This window comes from Equus quagga, chromosome 12 (genome assembly GCF_021613505.1).
Source record: "Equus quagga isolate Etosha38 chromosome 12, UCLA_HA_Equagga_1.0, whole genome shotgun sequence".
NCBI lineage: Eukaryota > Metazoa > Chordata > Mammalia > Perissodactyla > Equidae > Equus > Equus quagga.
This window is the reverse complement of record NC_060278.1, coordinates 17,498,942-17,526,357: the sequence shown is the minus strand read 5'-3', so window position 1 is coordinate 17,526,357 and position 27,416 is coordinate 17,498,942. Positions and strand designations below refer to the sequence as shown.

At 39.4% G+C, this 27,416-nt stretch overlaps 1 protein-coding gene across 1 annotated transcript in view; it reads left to right on the top strand.

The window, feature by feature from the left end:
- PTER (phosphotriesterase related) overlaps positions 1-27,416 on the top strand; it is a 56,244-nt gene that overhangs the window by 7,375 nt on the left and 21,453 nt on the right. The window contains exons 2-3 of the mRNA XM_046678125.1: positions 22,030-22,496; positions 24,144-24,409. Coding sequence (XP_046534081.1) covers positions 22,065-22,496; positions 24,144-24,409 — 698 coding nt within the window. The 5' untranslated portion in view covers positions 22,030-22,064. The remainder of the gene's footprint in view (positions 1-22,029; positions 22,497-24,143; positions 24,410-27,416) is intronic.

The following is a 27,416-nucleotide window of genomic DNA, read 5'->3' as shown; positions in this document are numbered from 1 at the left end:
TATATATGCACACACATACACATATGTATACACACACACACATATACACATGTACATGGATAGATAATGGATTGTTTTAGCTGTTATTTGAGAAATAGCCAAGAGTTTTCCATTGCTGAGACAGTACCATTTATTTGAAGGCTAGTTGAAGCCACCATTATTTTATACTAGTGCCTCTATCTTACTCTTATTCATAAGCAGTATAAAGAGTGATAATTAAAAAGTAATAATCTGGGTTGTGAGGTATTTTTATTTCATTCTTCCCTTAGTAATACTCTGTAGTTTATAGTAAAGTAAATACTGTAATATGGTTTCTTAGAGTATAGTTTGCCCGGATGGGAGATCAGAAATGGAATTAACATAGAGAAAGATATCAGTAGGTTTCACATTCCTAGTATAGAAATGTTCTGCCTCATTTTCCACTACACGTCTCCCCGTTCATTTAACGTCTAAACATGGCAAACTAATGGGGAGCTGTGGCCAAGGTTGTGTAGGGGTCATTTAATGGCTCTTCACTTAGAATCATAGAGCTTGCATCTGGAAGCAGCTTTGGAGATCAACTCATTCAACTCGTTCGTTTAAGAAAACTGAGGCCCACAGACTAAGTGATTTGCCCAAAGATGGACTTTTAGCATATCAACTTTTTAGTAACATTTATGCAGTTGGCAAAGTTCTAGCTTTTCTTCCTAATTGGGGAAATAGTGATGTGTTCTTAAGAGCAGTATGTTGTCCCAGCTGGGTGCATTCGTCCATTTTTTAAATATAGTAAGTTAACATTAATCTTTAGGGACACTCAAGATATTTTATAGCCACTATTGTTTGTATCAAATAAAAGGGTAGCCTCTTGAATATTATCAGGAATCATTTCTGTTGCCTTTAATACGTTTGAACGAGAGTAGTGTCAAGATATATTTTACATAATAAATAAAATTTCTGTTCTTAGTGCACTTAGATTCAAACATCCTGAGTTCTTGATTTTCTGGGGGTTTTTTTTGTGAGGAAGGTTGTCCCTGAGTTAACATCTGTGCCAATCTTCCTCTATTTTGCATGTGGGACGCTGCCACAGCATGACTTGATGAATGGCGTATAGGTCTGTGCCTGGGATCCGAACCTGCAAACCCTGAGATGCTAAAGCAGGAGCATACCAACTTAATGACTATGCCACTGGGCTGGCCCCATTGGTTTTTAATCTGTATGTCTAATAACAGAGCAAATAATAAAAACTGATAATCAAATGTGATAAAAGTAAGTTTCCATATGAACTCATAATGAAAAATGTATGAAATGAGTTAGTATGAAGAATAGGCCAAGAAGTGAGAGTTTGGTTTCACATGGTGCCTAAACAAGAACTCAAGGAAGAACAGGATAACAGGTGCCATCGACTTTACCTATGAAGTTAAAAATAACTCCTAAAGAAAGGATAGCTAATTGTCTTTATGTAATAAGTTTATATTGCTCCACAGCTTGTTGGTGAAAGTAGCCTTGAGCTCTTAGAGAGCAGATCTTTATCCTCATTGTGTTCCAATTTAAAATGTGTTATTACTTCTTTTCGAAAACTGAGCCATGGAGTAGTTCTGAGATCTCCCAGGCACACACGAGTCGAGAAAGGGAAAATTAGCAATCGCTACCCCTCGGAATGCTGTGATTTGCCATAACCAAGAAGGCAAGCGAGTCTTTAATAATACAGGACACATTGCCAGTTGTTGATTGCTCTGCTGTTAATGCTACTGGAGAGGACTTATTCCAAATCTGCTCTCTGTGTTTTCAGACCCACAGCAGCTCTGAAACTGGTCCATTTTTTTCCAGTCACGTTAATTTACTCACCCATCCTTAAACATTTATCGAATGCCCGCTATGGGCCAGTCGTGGTGCTGAATGTTGGCTGTGACATTGTTCTCACTTAAACGTTGAGAGGGAGGATTCCTGGAGAGTTATGACAGTCTGTTTGCAGTTCTCCTGGGGTGTCCCCAATGCGTTCCGGAGGATTAGAGGCCCCTCAAATGAACACATTCCCTGCCAGTCTCTGCAGTGTGTGCCATTTGTCACTGACACAACATAGTCATTTTGCACCGTGGCTTCAAACTAAGGAGGGTATGGGGGGCTAGGCAGTGCTTTTCTGAGCAGGAGTTTCCTTTTTCTGGCCTTTGACCCGATGCTTCAAGAGAACATCTCTGCTAGTCCTTCTCTTAGCAATAACGAACAAGGTTCGGCTTCCACTCTATGCACTGAAACCAGTAGAGATCAGAGGAGCAGTTTCCTGCCTATAACCTGTTCTCGCTTCCTCCTTGGGGTGGCGCTGTGTCTGTGTCCACTACTAGTGTCTTTGGTGGCCTTCCTTCTTCCCTGAGTTAGTGACTACAAAGACGCCAGCTGGACTCTTAGGAACCCTGACAACATGCACCCCCATTTCTGCCACACCGTCTTTATGTTTAATATGTTTAACCCTTTAGTTATTATCAAACATTTTCCCTTCTGAACACTTTATTTATTTGCTCTCTCCCCTATGTAATGCCAGTTACTTCAGAGTACTTTATCATAAGAGTATTAATTGTGTTTACCTATATACTATATATATAATTTGTTGTAAACCTGATTAAATTATAAACTCCCTGAAGACAGGGACCATGTCTGCTTTTTCTTTCTATACCACAGAGAAGGGCTGAGCAAATTTATTACTGTTGCGTGAGTCCTAAACAAACAAAAAGGAAAAACAAGCCAAAACAAAAAATTTACATCTTGTGAAAAGACAGCTATTCAATTAAGGGCAGTATGGCAAATCTTACTGCAAGATGCAGTGACATTTTGAGAAGAGAAATGCTTTACTGCTGAGCATCACTTTTTTTTTTAAGCTTTCATATCATAACAACATGGCTCCATCACAATTAATCTTATATGGTAATGCAGTGACAACGAGATGATTTCTCTGGGGAATCTATGCTAATACTATTAAAATGCTCTTACAATGTCAAAATGATTGCAGTGGAAGCATGTGGGGACTGTGCTTATGTGATTATGATATTATAGTGATGGGCGATTACCATAGGAAACTACTAATTCAACTCTGCGGGGACTTGCATTATGAAGCCATTATAACATGAGATTATAATGACACAATAACTGGGATGCACATTCGTGAAGTGAAAACTAAAAGCTAATTTGAATGCAAGTAGTATTTCCATTAAGTTGTAATTAAACACTGAAAGCAAAACTTGTTTAAATTTGAGACAGAGACATACAATCCAGAAATGAAAACTGGGGGTGAAGAATGCACGCCAAGTATGAGCTTAAGAATGGCTGGAAACCATGTATAGCTCTGCCCTTTAGTACTTACGAGGTGGGAAGCTCACATCCAAGTGGCCTCCCCAGACTTTCTCCCTCTCTGCTGGCCCACGTAAGTAACCCAAACCAGGATCAGGATACAAGAATCTTGGAGCCAACTCTCATTTCTACCACTCCCACCACTTCACATTGCACGCCTTCTTGTTTCATTTTGAAGTGGGCGTGATAGTACCTTATCAAGAGACTAAAACAAATTAAGTAAACTTTTTTATATACAACAAAATTAATCCATGTTCCAAATCAAACTAAACAGATATTGAGCATAAAGGAGAAGACGAAAAAAACTAAAAAACATTCTACTCTCTAGAAATGACCAGTATTAGTATCTCTGGGTATTTTCTTTCACTATTCTGTATGCATTCTATACACAGTTTTTCTTCAAAAATAGGTATTATACAATACTTTTAAAATCTTATTTATTCATCCTGTCCCTCCCAGTTGCAAGATCTATTCTTATCCAAGAGAATCCAGTTGATAAATTTTTGTTTGTCTGTAAAGGTCAGCTCAAGCTGGACGATTTTACATGCCACCCGGGAAGCTCTATTTTATTATTGGGAGTAGTATTTGGCAGGGTTTATGCTCTGCCTAGATCAGCTACAGGACGGTTCTATAGTAAATTCCCCAGATTTTATTAGCAACACTGTAGGTACTTCATTAGCCCTTCTCTCTGTTAAAGAATTAATAGTGCATTTGAGAAGTCGTAAGAGTTCTAGTTTGTTCTCAACTTGTAATTATTATATGGCTTAGGTCAACATAAAGATAGATTATGAAAAACTAGGAAAACTTAGGAGCTACTGAACTTGTTAGATATCCTCCTGCATTTGCTTGTTCAGATGGACACACAATAGCTAATATATACTCCCTCCAAATTATGACTCAAAGTGGTTATTACTCCTTGGTTTAAATATAGTTAAGATGAGCTTTTTGTTATTAAGTATTTAGTTCACATTTAGATATGCTGTATGCTTTAGAGTTATTTTTATTACCCTTCTTGCAACAACCAATTTAAGTAGGTAAGTTTAAATTACTTGAGTCCTTATTTTTATAATTAGGAAAAGGAAAGCACAGTGCAATTAAGTGGCTTGCTTCCTGTTATCCAGTCAACAGTGGAGTTGCAATTCGATGTCCTGGTCCTGGATAATTGTAGCTTCTTCCGTAGACCAGTGAGTGATGTTACCTCTGCATAGTCCTTCCACATTAATGGACACCAGGATCGCTTAATGTGCTGTTTATGGTAAATATCCACATGGTTAAATATAAGCAACACTAGCCTGACAGGTTGAGAGACTGGGTTCTAGTCCAGGCTATTTGGCCTTCAAAAGATCAAGGATTCAGTTTTTGCATCTAAAAATGAAGTCTTTGAATTAAACAATCTCCATAGTCCCTTCCAGCTCAAAAATTCTGAGATCAAATAGTAATTAACATCTGGGGCCGGCCCCGTGGCCCCGTGCACACTCCACTTCAGCAGCCCAGGTTCATGGGTTCAGATCCAGGGTACAGACCTACACCACTTGTCAGCCATGCTGTGGCAGTGACCTACATATAAAGAAGAGGAAGACTGGCACAGATGTTAGCTCAGGGCTAATCTTCCTCAACAACAACAACAAAAAGTGATAAAGGGGCCAGCCTCGTGGCCGAGTGGTTAAGTTCGTGGGCTCCACTTTGGCGGCCCAGGGTTTCACCAGTTCAGATCCTGGGGATGGATGTGGCATCACTCATCAAGCCATGCTGAGGCGGCATCCCACATAGCATAACCAGAAGGACCTACAGCTAGAATATACAACTATGTACTGGGGGGCTTTGGGGAGAAAAAGAAAAAAAAAAAGATTGGCAACAGATGTTAGTTCAGGGCCAATAAAAAATAATTAACATTAATTGAAACACATATTTTAATGGTAAGTATTATGCATTTTAATATTTACTATTAACAAAAATACTTATTTTTACCTACTTAAAAACCATTCATCCAAATTCAAAACCGTACCTTACTTAGATGCATTTAATAATTTGCCGTGTTTCAGCAGATTTTTAGTTTGACTTACAATTGTCTTTTTTATTTAGGAAACTAATTAAAATTATTAAAGTGGCAGATATAAATCTAATCCAAAGAAGAGATTAAAATTATAGCCCTTTGGTATACCTGCAGTATTGTTAAAGTACGGTTAGAACTACAATGAAGGTGACCTCTGCTTACATAATTGTACAGATAATTGTATTGAATAATATTTAAAATATATGACATTCTGTGAATTCTTAGGAAGCAGGTGATAGCAACGATTGAGGTATCAAGTTAAAATATAGTGCTAGAAACCTTTCTAAATCTTTTAGGGCACCTTATTTTTATGGGGAAAATAAACAATTACATTCCCTTTACATTCAAATGGCAAACGTGTGCATAGGGATTAGTTAATGAAAAATTTGTTATTCGGCTTTTGGAAATTTTCCTGATTTTGTGAGGCTTTTTATCCTGAGAATTGAGAATTCCATCCAAACAGTTTTTCTGGCATTTCAAAGATTGGGAAAGAGTGATTATTGCTCTATGACACACGTAGTTATTACAGATTTGCCCTTGATCCTATTGTAGTAAATCAGTTTTCAGGAGTAGAAATAAGCTGTTTTTTACTTTATTTTTAGTGCATCCCATACTAGTCTTCCCCCCCCAAAAAGCTTTCTGTGTCTGGTGCCACACTCTCTTAGGACCAGGCAAAATTTGTTACCTTGCCTTCTTTTCCAGACGCATTTGTAAAGCCTATCTCTAAAGCAATTTTTCTCAAACTTAAGGGCGCACAAATTCTCAACAAATTTTTTTGTTTTTGAGGAAGATTAGCCCTGAGCTAACATCTGCCGCCAATCCTCCTGTTTTTTGCTGAGGAAGATTGGCCCTGAGCTAACATCCGTGCCCATCCTCTTCCACTTTATATGTGGGACGCCTACCACAGCATAGCTTGCCAAGCGGTGCCATGTCCGCACCGGGGATCTGAACTGGCAAACCCTGGGCCACCGAAGCGGAACGTGTGTAGTTAACTGCTGCGCCACTGGACTGGCCCCTCAACAAAATTTTTGATTCTGTGTTTTCATTTTTATGATAATCTAAACAACTCTGAGCATATTCTGGATCAATATAACCATCTTACAACCAAATATTGCCATGGGATTTCATTATTTGTATCTCCATTTGCCTTTCAGACTTCAATGATACAAAACTATTACCTAAAACCACAGCATCTATCTTTTTTTATGATTTTTTTTTTTCCAAACTGCAATCTCTGTTTCCCTGGGAGCCATGACTGTATTTTCTGGGACATCAGGAGGTAGTTGATGGAGAGAGCGGTGCCATAGCCTGGAAAAGTGGTTTGAGCTCCTTAATTTCCTTTATTAGAAGGAGAGTTGGTTTATAAACTAGATCATATATGATAACTGCATGTAGGTTTGTTTTTCAGAGTCTGATTTTAGAATCTCTCCCACTATCCTAAGGGTAGAACCAAGAGTCAAGACTTGATCAGTTTTCTGGTCTTTTCCATTTTTTCTAGCCCTACGATTTGTACTGTCTTTACCATAACTAACTTTCCTCCCAGCATGACCTCCTTAGGACCAGGGCCCACTCATCTCTCTGTTGCTGAGAGAAGTATGTGGATACAGGGAAGGAGGCTGAGACAACTCAGCCAAGCTTCTGATAAACCAGCCAATCAAAGCCAAGAGATTATACATCATGATAAATTGGGATTCTTGTCCTGTGTTCTTTTGCAGGAAAAGGGCAATGCATATTTTCTTTGGTGCACGTTTTAGGTGTTCATTAGTAAATGTTGGTTGAATCTCAAAGGCAAAACCTCAGAGGTCATGGTTTTTATATGCTATTTTTAAAGGCCTCCCAGGGGATGTTTACAGAACCAACAGCAGCAGACTGCCTTCAGTGAAAATGGAAGCTAGCTCATCATCCTTGCCTGAATAACAGCCCCATTTCCTCATTGGTGAAATGGGTACAATAATAATAAAAGTGGATTTCATTTCAAAGTGTGTCCTATACTTTGTGACTCACCTTCTGGTGGTCCCTTGCCTATTTCACAAGGACAGTAGGAGATTTAATTAACGTGCAGTGTGCCTTAAGCTCTTCAGAGAAACACACAGCATTATCACTGTAGATCATACTTTCCATATCCTATAATCTGTTGAAGGTAATGAAACCAGCAATATAGAAAGCCAGGGCTTCAGTGCAGAGTTCGTGAAGACATACTCATACAAGGTTATATGAATAGTGGTCGTCATTGTTTAGAGAGTTGAGTTCAATTGCTGAACTTTCTAATTGTTCTAAGTATTTTGATTTAATTTTTTCCCAGCAGTATTCAAGTCGTGCTGGTTTTAGTCAACTTTTACAACTTTCTAATTTTGTTTTCAAACTATGATTGAGAAAAGTACCTTATACAGCTATCATTCTAACACTTTTGTAAGTTAGAGGTGGGGGGAAAAGAGTGCTCATCCAGGCTTCCTCTCCCCTGAAATGTATTCCTGCTCTTAGAACCACTAACGAACAATGAAAATTGTTTTAGTTTCCTAACTCATCTCCTGGCCTCCTGTCTCCAGCCTTCAGCCTGTGCTCAGGCCGCCCATTCAATTACCATCCCAACAGGTCTCATCCTCTGGGGCTGGCCCATGCATCATTGTTTTCTGCTATGGACCTGACGTGCAACCTGTGTATGAGCCTCTACAGATTGCTTACCAATGCTGAAACATGCCCTTCATTGCTCATGCCACCAGAATGCCGCCTTGTAAAAATCCTCTTACTGTTTCAGTTTCGCCTAAATGCCACCTCCTCCAGGAATCCTTCCCGATGTCTCCAGTACTGGTGAATGTTGTCCAGACAATACTCCCCAGAGTGCTTGCTTTGTACCTCTTTTCTAACATTTTCTGCACTCTGCTTTATATCATAGGTGTCCCACTAATATAAAGAAAATATCAATCTTGCATTGAATGTTCACCACATGCTGGGCACTGGGTTGGGGCCCTTCAGCCTCCTGCAGCAAGACTTTTCCTTTTTAATCTTTGTTTCATCCTCCTTGGGACATAGTAGGTCCTCAGCAAACATTTGCTACATTGAATTGAGATGAACTCAGGCGAAATTTGTGGGTGCCTGGGAAGCAGGCTCCGTGATGTTGCCTTCCTGTGCTCTGAGAATTTAAGGCCAAGCTATCCCCTCAAACCTAGGAATCAAAGCTGCTTTTCTTAATATTTCGAGAAGAATGACAATAGCTGATCACATGGCTATAAAGAGAGGCCACAATGCTAATGAAACATGAGATTGCTTTTGGCTGAAATTATGTCCCATCGGTGTGGAATTGAAGGGTGGATAGAACTCAAACTGCTCATTGGTTGAACAGATATTTATTGAGCATCTGTTCTTGCCAACACCTAATACAGCTCAGAGTTGGTAACTACTTTTCTGTGTGTGGGAATGGAATCAAGGTGGAATGGAATCAAAACAACAGATAGTTATACATATGACTCCTTTTCATTAAATATGGCTTAGCATTTCTATCAAATATGGCATGGACACATGGGGTCCGAGTAGGCAGCAGGTCATGTTTTGGAAGTCACTAGAACAGGGCAAGGGGGGCTAGGATGAGGCCAGAAGAGCCTCAAACTCTCCTTGCAGTGGCTCTCAGACCTTTTTTGCACGACTACCATTTTTTACACCAAACAGGCTAGGTCTGACAGTCTAAAAGCACATACATGGCACTGATTCTTTTTAACTCTGAATTAGCTAAGTAGGGTAACGAAAATCAAGACTTTTGCTAAGAGTCTACTATGTGGTCTTCAAAATAAAGGATTTGAGATGATTTTATGGGAAATATCTTTTAGACAGATAGTTTCTCATGAAACTAGAAGGCTTCCTGTTGTTCGAGGAAGATTATTTTAAAATTAAACTGCCTTAAAAAGAAATTAGTGCAGATGGTCCATACTTTTAAAAAAATTAGCCTAAGAGCCATTATCCAGCTTTACTCCTTGTAAAGGAGTAGCTGCAGCTGAGAATCACTGCACTAATTTTTCTAAGTATTTTTAGTTTTCTGATTTATAATTGGCTTCTACCAATTCCGATAAGAAATCTCCTTGAAGATAAAGTCACCTGCTGTTGTTTATACATGCTCGAGTCTCCCTCTTATTAAATAAAGGAAAGTTAAAAAAAAAAAAGCGTATGTATTCCTATGTACTATTGTCTTGGGTGCAGAAGAATAAGCTAAAATGGCGTGTTTACTACATTCTGAGAGCTTAGAGTGTGAAGATATAGGAAAGTTGAAAAAACAAACATGGCATCAAAATCTATGGATTTGGGGGAAATACTTTCCATGCTTTTTAATAATTTTTAGCTGTTTTGACTCAGAGAAATATTGTGATATGTCATAAAAGGGTTGTGCTATGATCTCAGAATTATCTATTGTCAGAAATATATTAAAGAAATATTCCAGGAAAAAAATTTTTTGGCCCTTTTCTAATAACCGTTAACCTGTTTTACTTCTCTGGGCCTGATTCTACTTCCCTGTATAATTTCCTTGCTCCTTTCCTTAATATTTGTTTCCTCGACTTTATGTGTCTTTTGTGCAAATTACCTCAAATCCTTTGTGGAATAAGGCTGGATTAAAACAAGCCAGCGTATAAATGTTAATCAAGTACTAACTATGTGCCAGGCACTGCAGGGGCTGCGGGCCGAGAGACAGACATGGACTCAAAGTCTGATGGAGAGTCGTGAACGTAAGGAGTGAGTGTGAAGGTGCCAGGAGAGAACTTAGAATCAGCATCTGACCCAGACTGCTTGAGCAACAAGGAGGAACATCAGGAAAAGCTTCTAATTAGCAAAGATGCCAAAGCCCCATCCTGAAGACCTAATAGAAGTTAGCCAGGGTGGGAAATGGGTTGGAGAAGCCAAGGGGGAGTGAGCTGGATCTGTAAACTCAGAAAAAAGAGGCAGAGACGCATTCAAAGACCTTGAGACAGGTGCAGACATGTTGGCTGTCTCCCATAGGCCCTACCTGCCTGGCCCAGGTCTCAAACTTAAGGAATCAGTTCATTAAGGAATGCTCAATAAGTATTTGTCAAATCTATGATAACTATTTTTTTATGGATAGAGAAGCAAGATGCTAAAGGGTTAATCTGTGGGAGGCTTCTGCAGAGAGGTAGATTGGGTTATGGGGAGAAGGTCCCCCAAGCGCCTTGTGACCAGGAGGGGTTGTAGAGAACGTATCTAGGGACCCAAGTCTAAGGTGCCCTCAGGACCAGACAAGCTTGGAAATAGAGAAAGCTTCTGAGGAAATGATACTAAGTTGAGAATTTAGCCAGAAAATCAGTGAGGGAGAAAACACAAACTGAAATTTGTAGGAATACCCTACGGTGAAGTCTGGTTTTGTGTGTGTGTGTGTGTGTGTGATGAGGAAGACTGGCCCTGAGCTAACATCTGTTGCCAATCTTCCTCTTTTTGCTTGAGGAAGATTGTCCCTGAGCTAAGATCTGTGCCCGTCTTCCTCTATTTTGTGTGTGGATTGCCGCCACAGCATGCCTTGATGAACAACACATAGGTCTGCATCCAGGATCCAAACCCACAAACCCCGGGCAGCTGAAGTGCAGAGCAAGAACTTAACGACTACGCCACCAGGCCAGCCCCAAGAATCTGGCATTTTTAAGTAACTGAAAGGCCAGGGAGCAGAAGGATCAGAGAGAAAGGGTAGAGTGTGGAATGAAATAAGTTTTGGAGAAGCAGGCAGGAACTAGATCATGCAGTGCCTTATAGGTTATGCCAAGTATTTTGGACTGAATCCTAAAGGAAATGGGAAACTTTTAGGGAAAATTTTTAAGCAAGGCAGAGACGTGATCAAATCTGTTTTATCAGGATCTCTAGTCTATGGAGAACAAATAGGAGGGGGACCCAGCGGATAGAAAACTGTTTTTATTTCATCTTTCTTATGTTTTTCTGCTAGCCTACGAAAGGCTGTTAACTCTCCTTAAAAAAACAGATTCTTTTTATAGTTTTATCCTTATGTGGTTTATCTTTACTTAAAATTTATTTTGTTTTATCCCTCTTTTTCACTTGTAAATAAATGATGACCCACGCTTCATAATTTCTGACATTTTCCCATGAAGTGTCTCTTTGACAACCCCTTATCTGCACTCCTAACCCCACACAGGGTGTACTCAATAGTGGGACCTTGGTCCTTGTGTGACTTGATTGTCATAAGAATTCCTCAGGCTGCTGAACCTTTTCCAAAATTCTCACTGGGCTCGAGGACTGCCATGAGAGTCAAGATCAGCCCATGAAGGACTCGGTCAAACAGCTCGAATTAAATCAGAGTGGACCATAGCCACTGCAAAGGGATGGAATTTGATCAGAAATATTTGCACATGAACAATATCAGATTTCAGGCATGACCAGCAATTAGCAATTCTGTGGTAACAAAGAAGAATCTAAAATAGCTCTTGAGTTCATAAATCTTTGTGTGTTTCAGTTGGAAGATTCAAAATCTATATTCTATTATTTTACATGTGACATTAGCATAGGCATCAGATAGTTTACACTGGTAAGATTGATCTTTTCCCATTTTACCCTCTTTTACTGATTATAAAGGAAAAAGATAAACGTAAAAAACTGAAAAGTACATTAAATCGTAATGAAGAAAAAAATGGTCTGTCTTTACTTCTTCTTCCCCCCAAAGATACATATAACATTTTAGTATTTCTAGTGAAGCTCTATGTATCTGTAGATATATACACTCTCCATACATTTATAATACTTCCAATACAGTTTTGTATTTTGTTTTTTCACACATTATAAGAGTATTTTCCTAGGTCATTAAATATTCTTTGAAAATACAACTTGAATGTTTGCATAATGTCCCATCATATGTGTAAACATTCCCATATTATGAGATCTCTTGGTCATTATCCTAATAATGCGACAATGAAATCTTTTTTTTTTTTTTTGAGGAAGATTAGCCCTGAGCTAACATTTGCTGCCAATCCTCCTCTTCTTTTGCTGAAGAAGACTGGCCCTGAGCTAACATCTGTGCCCACCTTCCTCTACTTTATATGTGGGATGCCTATCACAGCATGGCTTGCCAAGCGGTGCCATGTCTGCACCCAGGATCCGAACCAGCGAACCCCGGGCCGCCGAAGTGGAACATGCAAACTTAACCGCTGTGCCACCGGGCCAGCCCCACCACAATGAAATCTTTGTGTATAAATATTTTTTACATGTATCTAAATACTTTCTTAAGACAGATCCCCAGCAGCAAAGCAAAATTTTAAGACTCCAGATACATATTGCTAACCTGCTTTTCAGAAAAGATGAGCACGTTGGCACCTTTGCCAGTGTCACTACGGGAGGGCTGTCGTGTTGTCACACTATGATCTTGCTTATGTTTCACAAACCAGTCAGTGATCCGTCGGTCAGATTTGTTCTAACTGCCTCCCAAGTGATGCTATTGCACCCCCACAACATGACCACTTCTGCCACCTTTTAGGACCACATTGCCATTAAAGTGGAAAGCTTTACTCCTGAAGTATGAAGCTAGATTTCTACTCATGAAAAATTCTAAGTGATTATTTGATGTTTCCTGTGTTGCAAGTGTAAGTTAATTTCCTTACAAGTGTTATGCCTTTTAAATGTTTTTATTATTTAGCACTGTCGACACAAAGCTGAAATCAAGCATCTCTCTCCCCCCACCATGTCTTGAGGCTTATCTGGCCACAGTAATTCCTCCAAAAAATCCCAGTTATTTGATATTTGGACATTTGAAGAGCTATTCGAAATTTGGACAGTTTCCCATTATGTTGTATCCTCTGGAAATTATTTTCAAGAAATACATCATGCTTTAGGGTTTAGTTTGTAGGCATGAGGATTTTGTGTATGTAGCCACTGCCCTCTTCATTTATCACTCAGAAGGAATAATTTAAACTAGACTGTCACATTTGTTTGTGTATAAAAGAAAAAGTAATTATTTGTGGGATATTTTAGTCCAATGGGATTTGAAGTCTGGTTCTATATATTTTTTGTTCCAGTTCCACTTTCAGACTTCAACCAAAAAAAAAAGAAAGGGAAACCTTTAATTATATTGGCATTTCAGAGTCATGGTAAATTTCATTTTATTCACTTTAGAACGAAACTTTTTCACTCTTTCATTCTTTAATTAAGGCATAAACTAATTCCTTTCTTTTTCTATACTCAGTTCAGTTCCGTTTCACAAATGCAAACCAAATGGTAGATTCTATATAAGTTTAGGGGACAAAAGAGAGAGCCCCAATTCCCCTCCTACACACACACACACACACACACACACACACAGAGCACATAGTCAAATGGAGACAAATCTCTGAATAGACCAATTCAGTACGTGACGTGCTGAGATAAGCTGTTGAATCTCATTATATGATATATTCATTATAAATGCCCCTCCCCCAGTTAACAGGTTACTTAGATTAACCAAATCCATAGTTTGACCATTGAAAAGTTAATTCTTGGGGTTGGCCCAGTGGCACAGTGGTTAAGTTCACACATTCCGCTTCGGCAGCCCGGGGTTCGCTGGTTCAGATACTGGGTGCAGACCTACACACTGTTTGTCAAGCCATGCTGTGGTAGGCATCCCACATAAAATAGAGGAAGATGGGCATGGATATTAGCTCAGGGCCAGTCTTCCTCAGCAAAAAGAGGAGGATTGGCGGCAGATATTGGCTCAGGGCTAATCTTCCTTGAAAAAAACAAATTAATTCTCATTCAAGCATTCCTATTTCCTTCATACTAATTTCTGTTCCTACCTAGCATCTTAGCATGTTTTGCTCCATCTCTGGCTGATTGCTGTAAATATTTATAAATATCAAGTAATGTGATACAAATAGATTGCAAAGTAAAATTGAAACCTTTAATAAAAGGGAGCAGTTTGTCATGAAGTGGATGAAAGTGATATTGGAGAACTGCTAAATGCTGAATGAGGATGTGACAGAGTTAGACCCATAACAACCCAAGAAAAGAAATTGGCATGGATTAGGTCAGAACAAGTGTTTCAAAAGAGAATAAGTTGTGGGGCCGGCCCTGTGGCCTAGTGGTTAAGTTTGGCATGCTCTGCTTCGGTGGCCCAGGTTCGGTTCCCAGGCGTGGACATACACCACTTGTCAGCAGCCATGCTGAGGTGGTAACCCACATACAAAGTGGTGAAAGATTGACACAGATGTTAACTCAGTGACAATCTTCCTCAGCAAGAAAGAAAGAAAGAAAGAAAAGTTGCAATAGCAATTGGTTAATAAAGGACCTCAGTAGAACATGGTAAAGTCTTCAGAAATACTTTTGCAAAAATAATCTTTTTCATCATTGGGGCGCAAAAGTCAAGTAAAGGATGTCATTTCACATAATTTTGTCCAAAAAATTATACCCCCTGCCCCCAAAATCCAACATTCAATTAATTCTTTGTTCTAAGAATTAGGATATTTACAATTATGACTTATTCATATAATATTTATTTTATTTTTCTAATTTGCAATCTTAATCAATTCCTTTCAATATGACTTCTTATTCAATGTTGGTCTCTGTATATTTTGGTTATCTATTGCTGTGTAACAAACCATCCCCAAAACACAGGTTTCAAACTATTGTTTGACTATCTCCCATAATTCTGTGGGTTGGCCAGACTCTGCTGGGTTGGCTGCAGCCGGGCCTGTAGTCATCTGGGATCTTGGCTGGGTTGGAGTCTTCAAGATGATTCACCGACTTATCTGGTGGCTTCATAGGGACAGCCACAAGGCTGAGCTCAGTGGGGACCCTGGTGTGACTGGGGGGTTCTCTCTCTCCACATAGTCTTAGGGCCTCTCCTCCTCTGCAGGGGAAGAAGGCAGACTTCTTACATTACATGTCAAGGTTCCGCAAAGCACAAGAGCGGAAGATCCTTCCTTCCAAAGATTCAGGTTCCAAACTGGCGTAGCGTCACATCCACCACATTCTGTCGGTTAAAGCGAGTCCCGGGCCAGTTAGCTTCACCGTGGAAGAGGGCTGCCCGAGGATGCGAACATCGGAAGACACCGCTCACCCAAAGCCACCCCTGGAGGCCAGCTAACACGCTGTTATTAAGCGAATTCATTTAAAAAGGCATTTCCAGTATCAGTTACTCTTGGATAATGAGGACCTTCTCTAGCTGCAATCACTTCAGCAGCTCATTTCCAAAAAGACTAATGAGTTGTGATGTCAATGGCAACAGTCAATCTGCTTCTAACAATCACAGGCCTCCAGGAAGGGAATTTATACGCAAATCAGAGCCTCCGTTTGATTCATAAACTTCCCTGCCGAACCTTGTCATTAGTTTGTTTAAAGAACATGTGTAGGTTCATTTGCCTGAGGATACTCAGCAAATATCTGGAAAATAATTCAAAGTTTGGCATCTGATAATTCCTGAGTGTATACTGTTTTATAATTTAGGTAGTGCTTTGAGGTACCATCTTATTTACTTTTCATTTCAAATCTTATGCTGTAGGTCAGGCAGATATTATTCCAGTTTTCAAGTGAGAAAACTAAACTCGTTGTCATCTTTTAAATTTTCCACAATCACACAGCTAGGAAACATTGGAGCCAGGACTCAAGTTCAGAGTTCTTTCAAACCAACCATTCCTCCTAGAGTTCTCTTTTATACTTAGAAGGGTCTGAAACTGAAATTCATTCATTCTCTCTCTCTCTGTGTCCATGGACATGCATGTATGTGTGCACATGTATATAAAATATACATTTTTATATCCATTCTTAAACTACAGCCTTCACTGATAGTTAATGAATGAAATTCATTCATTGTCTCATTACATGTATATGCATGTATGTATGCACATTTTAAAAACTGTTCTAAAGTACAGCCTTCTTTGCTAGGTAAGGATCCACAGAAAGTCAGTAATATCCATTTCAAGGTAAAGGGTCTCATAGAACCATGGATGTCATCTGGTCCCCTTCATTGCGCAGATGAGAAAATAGGCCCAGAGTGGTTAATTTACTTGCCCAAAGTCACACAGCTATTTAGAGGAAAAGCCACGAGCTCTTGACTCTGAACTTACTGTTCTTCCAAGTAAACCAAGCCGCCTCAAGAATAGCCTTCCAAATGAAATTGTGTAAGGAATATAGATATTTTATGTGTTTAAAACATTAATTTGTAATTTGCCAGAAGTTAAAAGCAGCAAAAATTTTAAGTTCTTTAATGACTAAATACAGTTAAGGACCTGCTGGGCAATTTGCTCAAAATGTTGCTTCTGGATGACAACCTATTGCTAGGAATCCACGGAAGAGAAAATTCCCTCTATACAAAGCTGAGAACTAACTTCAATGCCGAGAGATCTTTACGAAGAAAAAGAAGGTAGAAATGTTGTATCCAGTCACTTGGTATGTTTCACGCCCAAGCCTACATGTCAGGAGCAAAACCAAAACATTTACATCCAACGTTCTCACAGCACTGTGTGTGGAAGCTTCTTCTGAGAACAAGAAGGGCCGGGATTAGCCAGATCTCAAGTTTTTCCAGTGAAGAAAGCCATAGAGGTCAGTTCTGCAGGCAGTGTTGTGACAATATTGCATTTGTCCCAACTCTTGGGATGTTACTCTAAGTAGTGAATAATGTTGCACTTTGACCTGAATGGGATAATGGGTTTTCCTGCCCTCCCTCCCCCATCCCTCTCCCCTCCTCCCACCCTCCTTTTCCTCCCTTCACTCCCTTCCTCCTTTCTCTCTCCCTTCCTTTTATTAAGGAGAAAATATTTTCATCTGTTGACTAAACAGATAAATTCTGGAAGCCACTAGTACTATTTACCAAAGTCATAGTGTGTGTGACTTGAAGGATTGAGCCATTAGCACATGTTTGACTAAAGAGTCAGTTAAGCCACAAGCCAGATCCCTTCAGCTGATGGGCCCAGTGTGACATCTGACTTGAATGAGCACTGGACTGAACTGACCTATCACTTTAGATAAACCGTTCATCTCTAGGAGCGCAGGATGGGGAAGGCCTGAGCTGACCAGAGGGTGGGACCTCTCCCAGGCAGACCTGTCTGAATGCCTTTTTCCAGGATTGTCACCTCCTGGGTACATCTCTGCCACCACGTTCATATTTGTTCTTTGGAATTCGGAAATATCCCCAGATTGTCTCTCCTACTTCCTTAGTCAAATAGGAAAAAAAAAAAAATCTTGGAAATGAAACTCACCATTCTCCTCTGAATACAAGATACAAGCTGCTCATGTATATCTCGGAGTGGTTTTGTTTTATTTATGTCACATTTCGAAGAACTTGCTGGGTCCCATTATTGCTCTGTGTACTAAGGCGGTTGGATTTCTTTCTCTTTACTCAGGCATGGTTATTGACTTTGTTGACAATGTTTAATATGAAAAGTTCTAAATCGCTATGCAGCAGAGCCATTTAACCATAAATATCTGGGTGAGTGGACGTGTGGTGATGTGTGCGAGGAGGAAATCCTTGTGTCATTGTTGTTCAGCCACTGAACTGATGCTGTTTAGGAGAAGACGTGTCACAGGTGTGAACTTGCACATGATGGAAATACTCAAACAAGCTTTAAAAATTATTATGTGGTTTTCAAACTATTTTGGTCACAAATCAAATGGCAGCTTTTAAGTGCAGTGTTTATGGAGTATGGCTGCTCTGTGTGATGTAAGCCATAAAAAAAGAGAAGTGCTCACACATTTGCACCAGACACTACTCTTTTCTTAGGAGTCCACTTATTGATACTTTTATAGCACCGGCAAGTCGAGTTGGAAATGTCCATCCGCTGTACCTCGTACTGCTTCTACTTTCTCACTGTCTCCACTGGTGTCATCTCCGCCCAGGGCACCACCTGATTTTTTCCAGACTCTCTCAACACCCTGCTGGTTTCTTTCCAGGCCCACTGGCCCCCCTTCTGTCCGTTCTCCACATGGCTGCCAGGTTATTCAGTTCGTTTCTTCTCCTGCATAAAACTGTGAAATGCCTTCCCACTTTTGATCAGTTAGGGTTTAATCAGGGAAAGAAAACAGCTATAAGTGAAACAGAACAAGGGATTTATTATAGGGATTAGAACTCACACAGCTGCTGGAGACGTGAACTGAAAATGAACTCACTAAACATCAGCTTGCCGATTTGACCATCGCTTCTAAAATTGTAAATTGAGTACCTTAAACCAGGTCTAGGAGCTGGTGCAGCAGAGGCAGGGCAGGAAAAGGGCATATGTGTATGCAATAGGGAGGACTACATTTAAGAGAAATTCCGCTCATTCATATGTCAAATATTCAGAGTTCCAGAAGTCCTGCCTTCTGAAATGCGAAGTGTAACCGAAATGGATATTCAGCCTAGGTAGACAGAAAAATCTTAAGAATAATGGCCAGGTTGAAAAGCTGCGGCAAAGATCTCAGACAAACTAAACTAGAATTGCCCCCAAACTACCCACTCACCACCAAATCTTTGATAATTCAACCAACTTGCTGTATAGTTGAAAAAAGTTAATTTATGCATATGTTTTTGAAAAAGACAAATCTTACATATTGTGTCTGGTTTGCAGCTCAGTGCTGTAGTACTGTTCTCTGATTCTCTTCTTTCGTTCTTTTTATTTTCCCTAAAGTTCGATGTCTTTTTTGATTCCATACCCATTGAGATGAGAACGGTTGTTTCCTTTGACCAGACTGTCATAGTAACTGCAGATTACCCTCAGTCTCTCTGACTGCTCAGATTTCACATCTGAAGTACAACAAAGCTTTCGGCAAATGTGTTTATGGCTCTGGCTGTCCCTTCTTCCGCTACCTTCCGTGCGGGTATGTGCAATGCGGAAGCTTCCCCTGGTTGCTCTGCAGAATGCCTAAAGCCTGCTTTCTGCGTTGGGGGTTACTCCTGTCTGCACAGTTGCGCACTGCAGCTCTCTTTGTCCATGATCTTCCTCCCTGTTCGGTGAACTCTCATCTTGGTGGCAGAAGGCCATTAATAGCCCTTTGCCTGTATATTGGGAAGAGAACAACTTCTAGGCTGAATGTAGACTGAAAAGGGATTCCCACACAGGAACCATGAATTCTACACACATATTTTATCCCGCTAAAAGACACATTCCAGCTTACAGCAGTGTTGGCTACAGTTTGTTCTTTAATCTTTCCTTATCCTTTAAGTATGGGTGACATTGTGTACGATCATAGGAAACACCAACCAGCTCTGCCTGAGAGCGTTAGAGGAATTTCCCAGAAGAGATGACATTTCTTAAATGATTTTTTTCCGCGAAGACTCACAGCTTGTGAGCTTGAAACTTACCAACATTGCTCTTTCAAATCTGTATCAATTAAATATAGTTGGGTACTTTTCTAGTATAAGTGATAGTGTTTTATCAATTTATCCAAGTTTCTGGCCCCCCAGTGACTCTAGAAACATGTCTTTGAGCGGATCAGCCAGAGGAAGGAAAGAGCAAATGAACCCATATGGAAGATTGAATCTATTATCAATAGTACTCTGATTTCATCAACTGAAGGAACTAGCTACATATTCCTGGCTCTCAGTAACAAGGCATAAGGCATGGAACAGTGAGTTCCTCAACATCGTCAGTGACAAATAATGTCCTGGGTCGTGACTGGCAGCTACACAGTGATTCTCTAACCAGATGCCATCTTCTTTCATCATGGCCACCATGTGAATTATTTAGATGTTGGAAGCGTGGCTTGCAGAAGAGCACTGTCAAAAAAAATTAGAGACCATGCTAGCCATAAGTCCTAAAGTGCTGTGTCAGACAGTCTAAATCAATCATTTATGCATTGTGGGCCAATACAGTCATCCCCCAATACCCACAGGTGATTGGTTCCAGGACCGCTCCTTGATGCTAAATCTGCAGATTCTCAAGTCCATTATGTAAAATAGTGTAGTATCTGCATATAACCTATGCACATCCTCTTGTGTACTTTAAATCATCTCTAGATTACTTGTAATACCTAATACAATGTTAATGCTCTAAATAGTTGTTATACTATACTATTTAGGGAATAATAAAATAAAAACATCTGTACATGTTCAGTACAGATGCAACCACCATGAGCCTTTCCATCGTGGTTGGTTGAATCTGCGGATGCGGAACCCCTAGATATGGAGGGCCGACGGTATATATCAAACACCCTAGTTCCAGATAATTGCAGTCGCTTGAGGTAAATTAGCCTATAGCTCAGTACTCTCTTTTCTCCAACGCTGATTGGTTTTCACCTTGTTTCATGTATACGCTAGACCCATTACAAGTTTGTCGTCTACCCATGGCTCCCTCACAAGATCTCCTCTCTAATCAAGCACTTCCTCTGAAAAGAAATTACTTAGGAAATACATAATAGTTCCCAGAACTAGCTTAACAAAGCTACTATTTTTTGAACATGCACTGTGTGCCAAACACATTTACAAGTCTCTTTTATCTGTGGTCTCTAATTTAATTTAATTCTTATGACAGCCTACGAAACGTGCATTGTTATTCTAATATTACAGACAAGAAAACTGATGCTCAGAAAGTCAGAGAAGGCCTTCAAAGGGATGTGGGGAAAAATGATTTCAGCATGTCTTTTAAAGGGACAATTTGAGAGCTTTGAAAGATACTCTTTTACCTACTTCCCAGTCCACCTTTTTCTCTGTCCTCTGAGTGTGTCTGGCTGGTGCTCTGTGTGGGACACTCTTTCTAGAAAGCTGGTGGTTTTGCTCTTGGCCATGTAGGTGTTTGTCTTTGGCAGTTTCGGGAGTGCCGTTTTCTTTCCAAGCGACATCCCTGCATTTAGGAAATGCGCTTTCAAATGGAAACACTGGAATTGGGGTTCTTATCATCACTGACAGAACCTTTGTGAATACTTAATTTGTGTTACAAATGAAAGAAACAGAGGTTAAACAGAGAGATATTTCCTCATTTTAGAGAGAGCAGATTTCAGTTTCGATAAATCCTAGTCACTTTCATTATGACTAAGAATTTTTGCTTTTGCCTATTTTTGAAGTGTATTTCTGACAGTGTGCTGTAGACAAAATAAAACGTCAAGAGTGGAAAGGTTTGTTTCTTTTTGTTTTTCTTCTTTCATTATTAAGCATAGGTGTGCTCTCCCCAGTTATTTTGAGGGAATAATCTGTAGAAATCCTCAAGTTCAGAGATTTTGTCGTCTGCCTCTTTATAGCTCCCATTTCTGGCACTTGGTGGATCTTCCACAGAAGTTTGTCCACTTGGATAGTGAATGAGTAATGGAACAATCCATAGCCTCAGCATATTTAATTTAGCTGAAAAATGACAAGTGAAACAGTTTTTATACATGCCTGGTTCTGATATAAGTTATTGATTATGAAAAGTTTTTTTTTCATGGAGATTATTTTTGAATTATCCAAGGAAGCATAGCTATAACTAATGAGATAATATTAAGCAGAAGAAAAATGTGAACTGAATAACAAGAAATATTTCCAGGAGATGAGTCTGGGATTAAATCAGGCAGAGGAGTCCCAGTGGAAGTGGCTGGGGGACATTTAACACCATGCACGCTGCTTGGAGTTGCAATGAACTTAAGCAATTTACAAGGGACAGACTCTGACTTTGGCAGGATTATAAGAGAGATCGTATCTCAAGTTTCATTGATTCTCTTTCTTACATGGGTATACGTTTGCAGCCTCTCATCCTTAGGGACAAAATTTATGTGTGTGCTAAATTTCTGATTATAGTTTTCTTTTTTCCAAAAAGCACTCTTTTTAGATCATCTCCTGCTGCCATCAGAAATGTCTTCCTTAAGTGGGAAAGTCCAAACCGTTTTGGGCCTTGTGGAGCCAAACGAACTGGGCCGCACTCTGACCCATGAGCATTTGACAATGACCTTTGACTGCTCTTACTACCCGCCGCCTCCGTCTCATGAAGTTATCTCTAAGGAACCTATTATGATGAAAAATTTATATTGGATTCAGAAAAATCCTTATTCCCATAAAGAGAATCTTCAGTTGAATCAGGAGACGGAAGCTATAAAGGAAGAACTGTTGTGTTTTAAAGCCAAAGGTGGGGGAGCCTTGGTGGAGAACACAACCACCGGGATTAGCCGAGATGTGCAGACTCTGAAGTGGTTTGCAGAAGAGACTGGCGTCCATATCATCTCCGGAGCTGGGTTTTATGTGGATGCAACTCACTCTTCAGAGACCAGAGCCATGTCAGTGGAGCAGGTAAAAAGCCCTAAGTTCTTTGACAATATTTGTGTCTAATTTCAGAATAGCCAGAACTTCAGACATGGAATTGTCCCTACGTGTCATCGACATTTGGAAATGTCATTGGCTCAGAGGTAGCTGGGCATGCTACAGAAATTTGCTAGCTAGCAAAGACATCTGCACTTGAGACCCAAATTAGGAACTTTTCATTTCCTAAAGAGAAAGTGTCGAGGAAGGAGATCTTAGTGCCCCAGCCACCAAAAAAACCCAACATGTTAATACTTAGATTTGTATATATCATATCTTTGCTCAATAGTGGTGCCCCAGTGTGTTTGTAAACCTCAGTTTTCCATTATAAGCTTCAGTTATGCAACCTCAATTTTCTTTCTGGATTTTATAATCACCAGCAATAAAAATTCACTGTAGGGTGAATCTCGGCAGGCAGAGACTTGGCACATGGGCGAATATGTTTCTTTCTCCTTTTACAAAACAGGAGGGGTGGAAGAAAATCCCTTCCCCATTTTTGTCATAATACGAGCTTAAGCAAGAATGGGCAGGAGGAAGTAAATCTTTCAGGGACAAAAGGAAAGAATAAGCTGTAAAGCTGTTTTGCATGTGTTTGTGCTCTCTTTCTATACATACATATATGTGTTTATACATGTTTATTCACATATGTATATATTTGTATGTATCTTCCATTGCCTCTTTGATAGGCATAGCATGTCAGCTGCAATCTTTGCAAAGAATCAGTTGATCTTTAAAAAACTTGTATTTCAAAGTTTTATCTGTGTTATTTTCCAATTAGGCCATTCCCTTTTTATATGTTTCTATTATTTGTAGACTGTCCTGATGTCAGGGATTACATATTCTTCCAACTGCTCATAGCAGTAAATATAAATACAAACCCAAAAATATAATATTAGTATTGTGTGCTGTGAATTTGCTATGCTGTAGAGGGTAAAGGACAGAATAAATAGGGAGAATTAGAGAATTGCTTGCTACAGATGATGTAGATTCGAGGGCAGACTTTTTATGTTCAAGATACTCCTCAGGTTAAATTATAGATTTTTTTCTCAATCTGAACGTACTTTCAATAAGTCACTTTCTTCCCCTACAGTGACTTTCCTAATTCCATGAATTTCTTTTTAAATAATCACAGTAAGATATTATGAAATCTCTCATTTAGAATAACTTGTTGGATTTGAGATTTGGCCAGCAAAATGCCTTTCTCCTTGGCCAATATTAATTGAATGAATGATGAATACATTTTTAAAAGAATGAATGACTAAATGAATAAATTCATTCACACACTGTGGTGACTCTAGGTTGATAAATTCCACAGTCTATAAAATATTTTCTTTTTTTTAAGGCTTTTTTTTGAGGAAGATTGGCTCTGAGCTAACATCTGTTGCCAACCTCCCTCTTTTCTGTTTGTTTGGGTTTTTTCTCCCCAAAGCCCCAGTATATAGTTGTAAACCCTAGCTGTAGGACATTCTAGTTCTTCTATGTGGGATGCCGCCACAGCATGGCTTGATGAGCAGTGTGTAGGTCCACACCCAAGATCAGAACTGGCGAACCCCAGGCCGCAGAAGCAAAGCGCACAAACTTAACCACTCGGCCATGGGGCTGGCCCTATAAAATATTTTCATTCTCACCCTTCCTTAGCTTACTGGTGTCCTCATTAATGAAATTCTCCATGGGGCCGATGGAACCAGTATCAAGTGTGGCGTTATCGGAGAAATTGGTTGCTCCTGGCCTCTGACCGAGAGTGAAAGAAAGGTTCTTCAGGCGACAGCTCATGCTCAGGCTCAGCTTGGCTGTCCTGTTATCATTCACCCTGGAAGGAATCCAAGTGCACCATTTCAGATTATCCAGGTGTTGCAAGAAGCAGGTGCAGACATCTCCAGGACAGTTATGTCCCACCTTGATAGGTAAGTAGACTAACTACAAATCAGTGCAAACCACCAAATGGTTATGGATGATCAAATAAATAAAGTCACCAGGTCAATGACATACCAGTCAACTGGAGAAAACCACTCACTACCTGGAAGGTAGTATTTATAAAGTTTTACATTAGACATTAATAAAAGTCAGTGCTGCCATTTTTGTGTCTCTATTCTGTGTCAGATAGTATCTCAGGTGTTTTGTATGAGTCATTTCTCTTAATTTACTTAATCCTTCATAACCCTTCAGAGTAGGTGTCACTGTCTACTTCACTTCTTTGTCTCAGGGTCTGACATCACAGTAGCTGCCAATTCCACATGCTCAGTATTTGCCAGTAGTTAGAGCAATAAATTTATCTGCAAATATAAAGGGAAGGGGAAACCACAAATATAAATGTTCAGGTTTGCTGTTGTGACTGGTGGTTTGAGTCATCTGAATTTTGGAAAATGCAGTTATAAAAAATAATAGTAATAGGTATATTATTTGGTGGTATTATGTCTTAGTTTCCTATGAGTACTGTAACAAATTATAAGAAACCCGAAAGGGGCCCGCCCTGTGGCATAGCAGTTAAGTTCGGCGCGCTCCGCTTCGGTGGTCTGGATTCGCTGATTCAGATCCCAGGCATGGACCTACACCACTCATCAGCCATGCTGTGGCAGTGACCCACATATAAGTGGCAGAAGATTGGCACAGATGTTAGGTCAGTGCTAATGTTCCTCAAGCAAAAAATGAGGAGGATTGGCAACGGATGCTAGCTCTGGGCTAATCTTCCTCAGCAAAAAGAAAAGAGAAGAAAAGAAACTGGGAGCCTTAAAACAATAACAATTTATTTTCTCATAGTTCTGGAGGCCAGAAGTCTGAAATCAAGGTGTTGGCAAGGTGCCTTTCCTCCAAAGACTCTTGAGGAGAATTCTTCCTTGCTGCTTCCATTGTCTCATTGTTCTGGGCATTCCTTGGCTTGTGGATGCATAACTTCAGTTTCTGCCACTGTCTTCACATGGCCTCCTGTCTGTCTTTGTCTTCTCCTCTTTTGTTTCTTATAAGGACACTTATCATTAGATTTAACCCCCACTCAGATAATCCAGAATGATCTCATCTTAAGATCTTAATTACATCTATAAGGCCCTTCTCCCAAATAGGGTCACTTCCAGAGGTTCAGGGGGATAGAACGTGGACATATCTTTTTGGGGTCCACCACTCAACCCCCTACGCATTATATTAGATGGGGAGGAGTCAGCACAATAATTGACTAAATATACAGATGTTGACTGCAGGTCATTTTATGAAGAAGCCTAAGTGTTGCAAAGGCTAGACATTAGCCTTTTGATTGAATTGATCAAGGAATTAACACAGTACAAATGAATCTAATAATACCTTACAATTATTTCTATCTTGCATATTGGAATAAAGCCATCTTAACAGACTGATAAATCCTCATCATCACACCTGACAATCTATTATTTAATAAACTAATGATCCCACAGAAGGTATTGATAAAGTGCTTCTACTTAATAAAAATATTGTAAAATCCTATGCAAAAACAATTAAACAAGTTATAATTGTGGCAGAATTGACAAGCCAGTATTAATGGAGAAACTGAGTAATATCAGAGTAAAGGCAATTCTCCTGGCAACTGGGTGGGTATCAAGATCAATACTTGGCTGTCTTACAGAATCTTCTGGTTGTACTGATAAAATAGAGGGGGGCCCCTAGATACTGCTCATAGAGGTGGTGCATAATAGCATGAAGAATAGAATCTTTGGACCCAGAAACACCTGCTTGTAAATCTTGCCTCTACCATTTGCCATGAGATCTTGGATATTTTCATTTGAATTTAAAATAATGTATTTAATAATATTACTTTGTAGGATAGAGAATACATATAACACCTTAATCAAGAAGGATGATTTTTAAATACTTTTTAAACAGTGTGAAGTATGTCATACATACAAACGAGTATAGATAATACATATTTTTAAATTTTATAAATATTTCTTAGGTTCTTAAAAACACTGTATTCAGCTGTTATTATATAAATGCTCTATATACGTCCATTAAACTACAGTTATTAATCATGTTGTTCAGGTATTCTATATTCCTACTGATTTTTTTGTGTCTGTTTGTGAGGAAGATTGGCCCTGAGCTAACATCTGTTGCCAATCTTCCTCTTTTTGCTTGAGGAAGATTGTCACTGAGCTAACATCTGTGCCAATCTTCCTCTGTTTTATGTGGGATGCTGCCACAGCATGGCTTGATGAGAGGTGCCAGGTCTGCGCCCGGGATCTGAACCCGTGAACCCCAGTCCCCTGAAGCAGACAGCATGAACTTAACCACTATGCCACCGGGCCCACCCCATTCCTACTGATTTTTTGACTGCTCGATCTATTGGTTACTAAGAGAATATGTTAAAATCTATCATGGTAGATTTTTAGTTTCTGTTGTACATACTTCAATTTTTTTCTTTATATATCTTGAAGCTATATTATCACATGCACACAAGTTATTATATCTTCCTGGTGAATTGAGATTTACATCAGCATATACTGAACTGCTTTATCTCTAGTAATTCATGTAGTGCTTTTTGTTTTAAAGGATGTTTTAACTGATATTAATGTAACTATACCAATCTTTTTGTGTTAGTCTTTATAATTTAGATGTGTCTTATATAAGGAGGATGTGACCAGGTTTTGGGTTTTACCCAATCAGACAGTCTCTTCTTTTATATGAAAAGTTCAGTTTATTTACATTGACTATGTTTACTGATATGTTTGTTCCACTTTTTCTTTTTGTCTTAGTTTTTGTTATCCTATCTTGATTTCTTTTATTGATTTTTTTTTCACCTCCATATTCTATTTTTCCCCTTTATTCCTTTGGAAGGTATGTACACTATTTCTATCCTATTAATGGTTGTAATAGAAAATTTAACATGTACATTTATGATATCAAATTTTACATATAATAAATATTTTTACCATCCTTCCTAGTAATACAAGA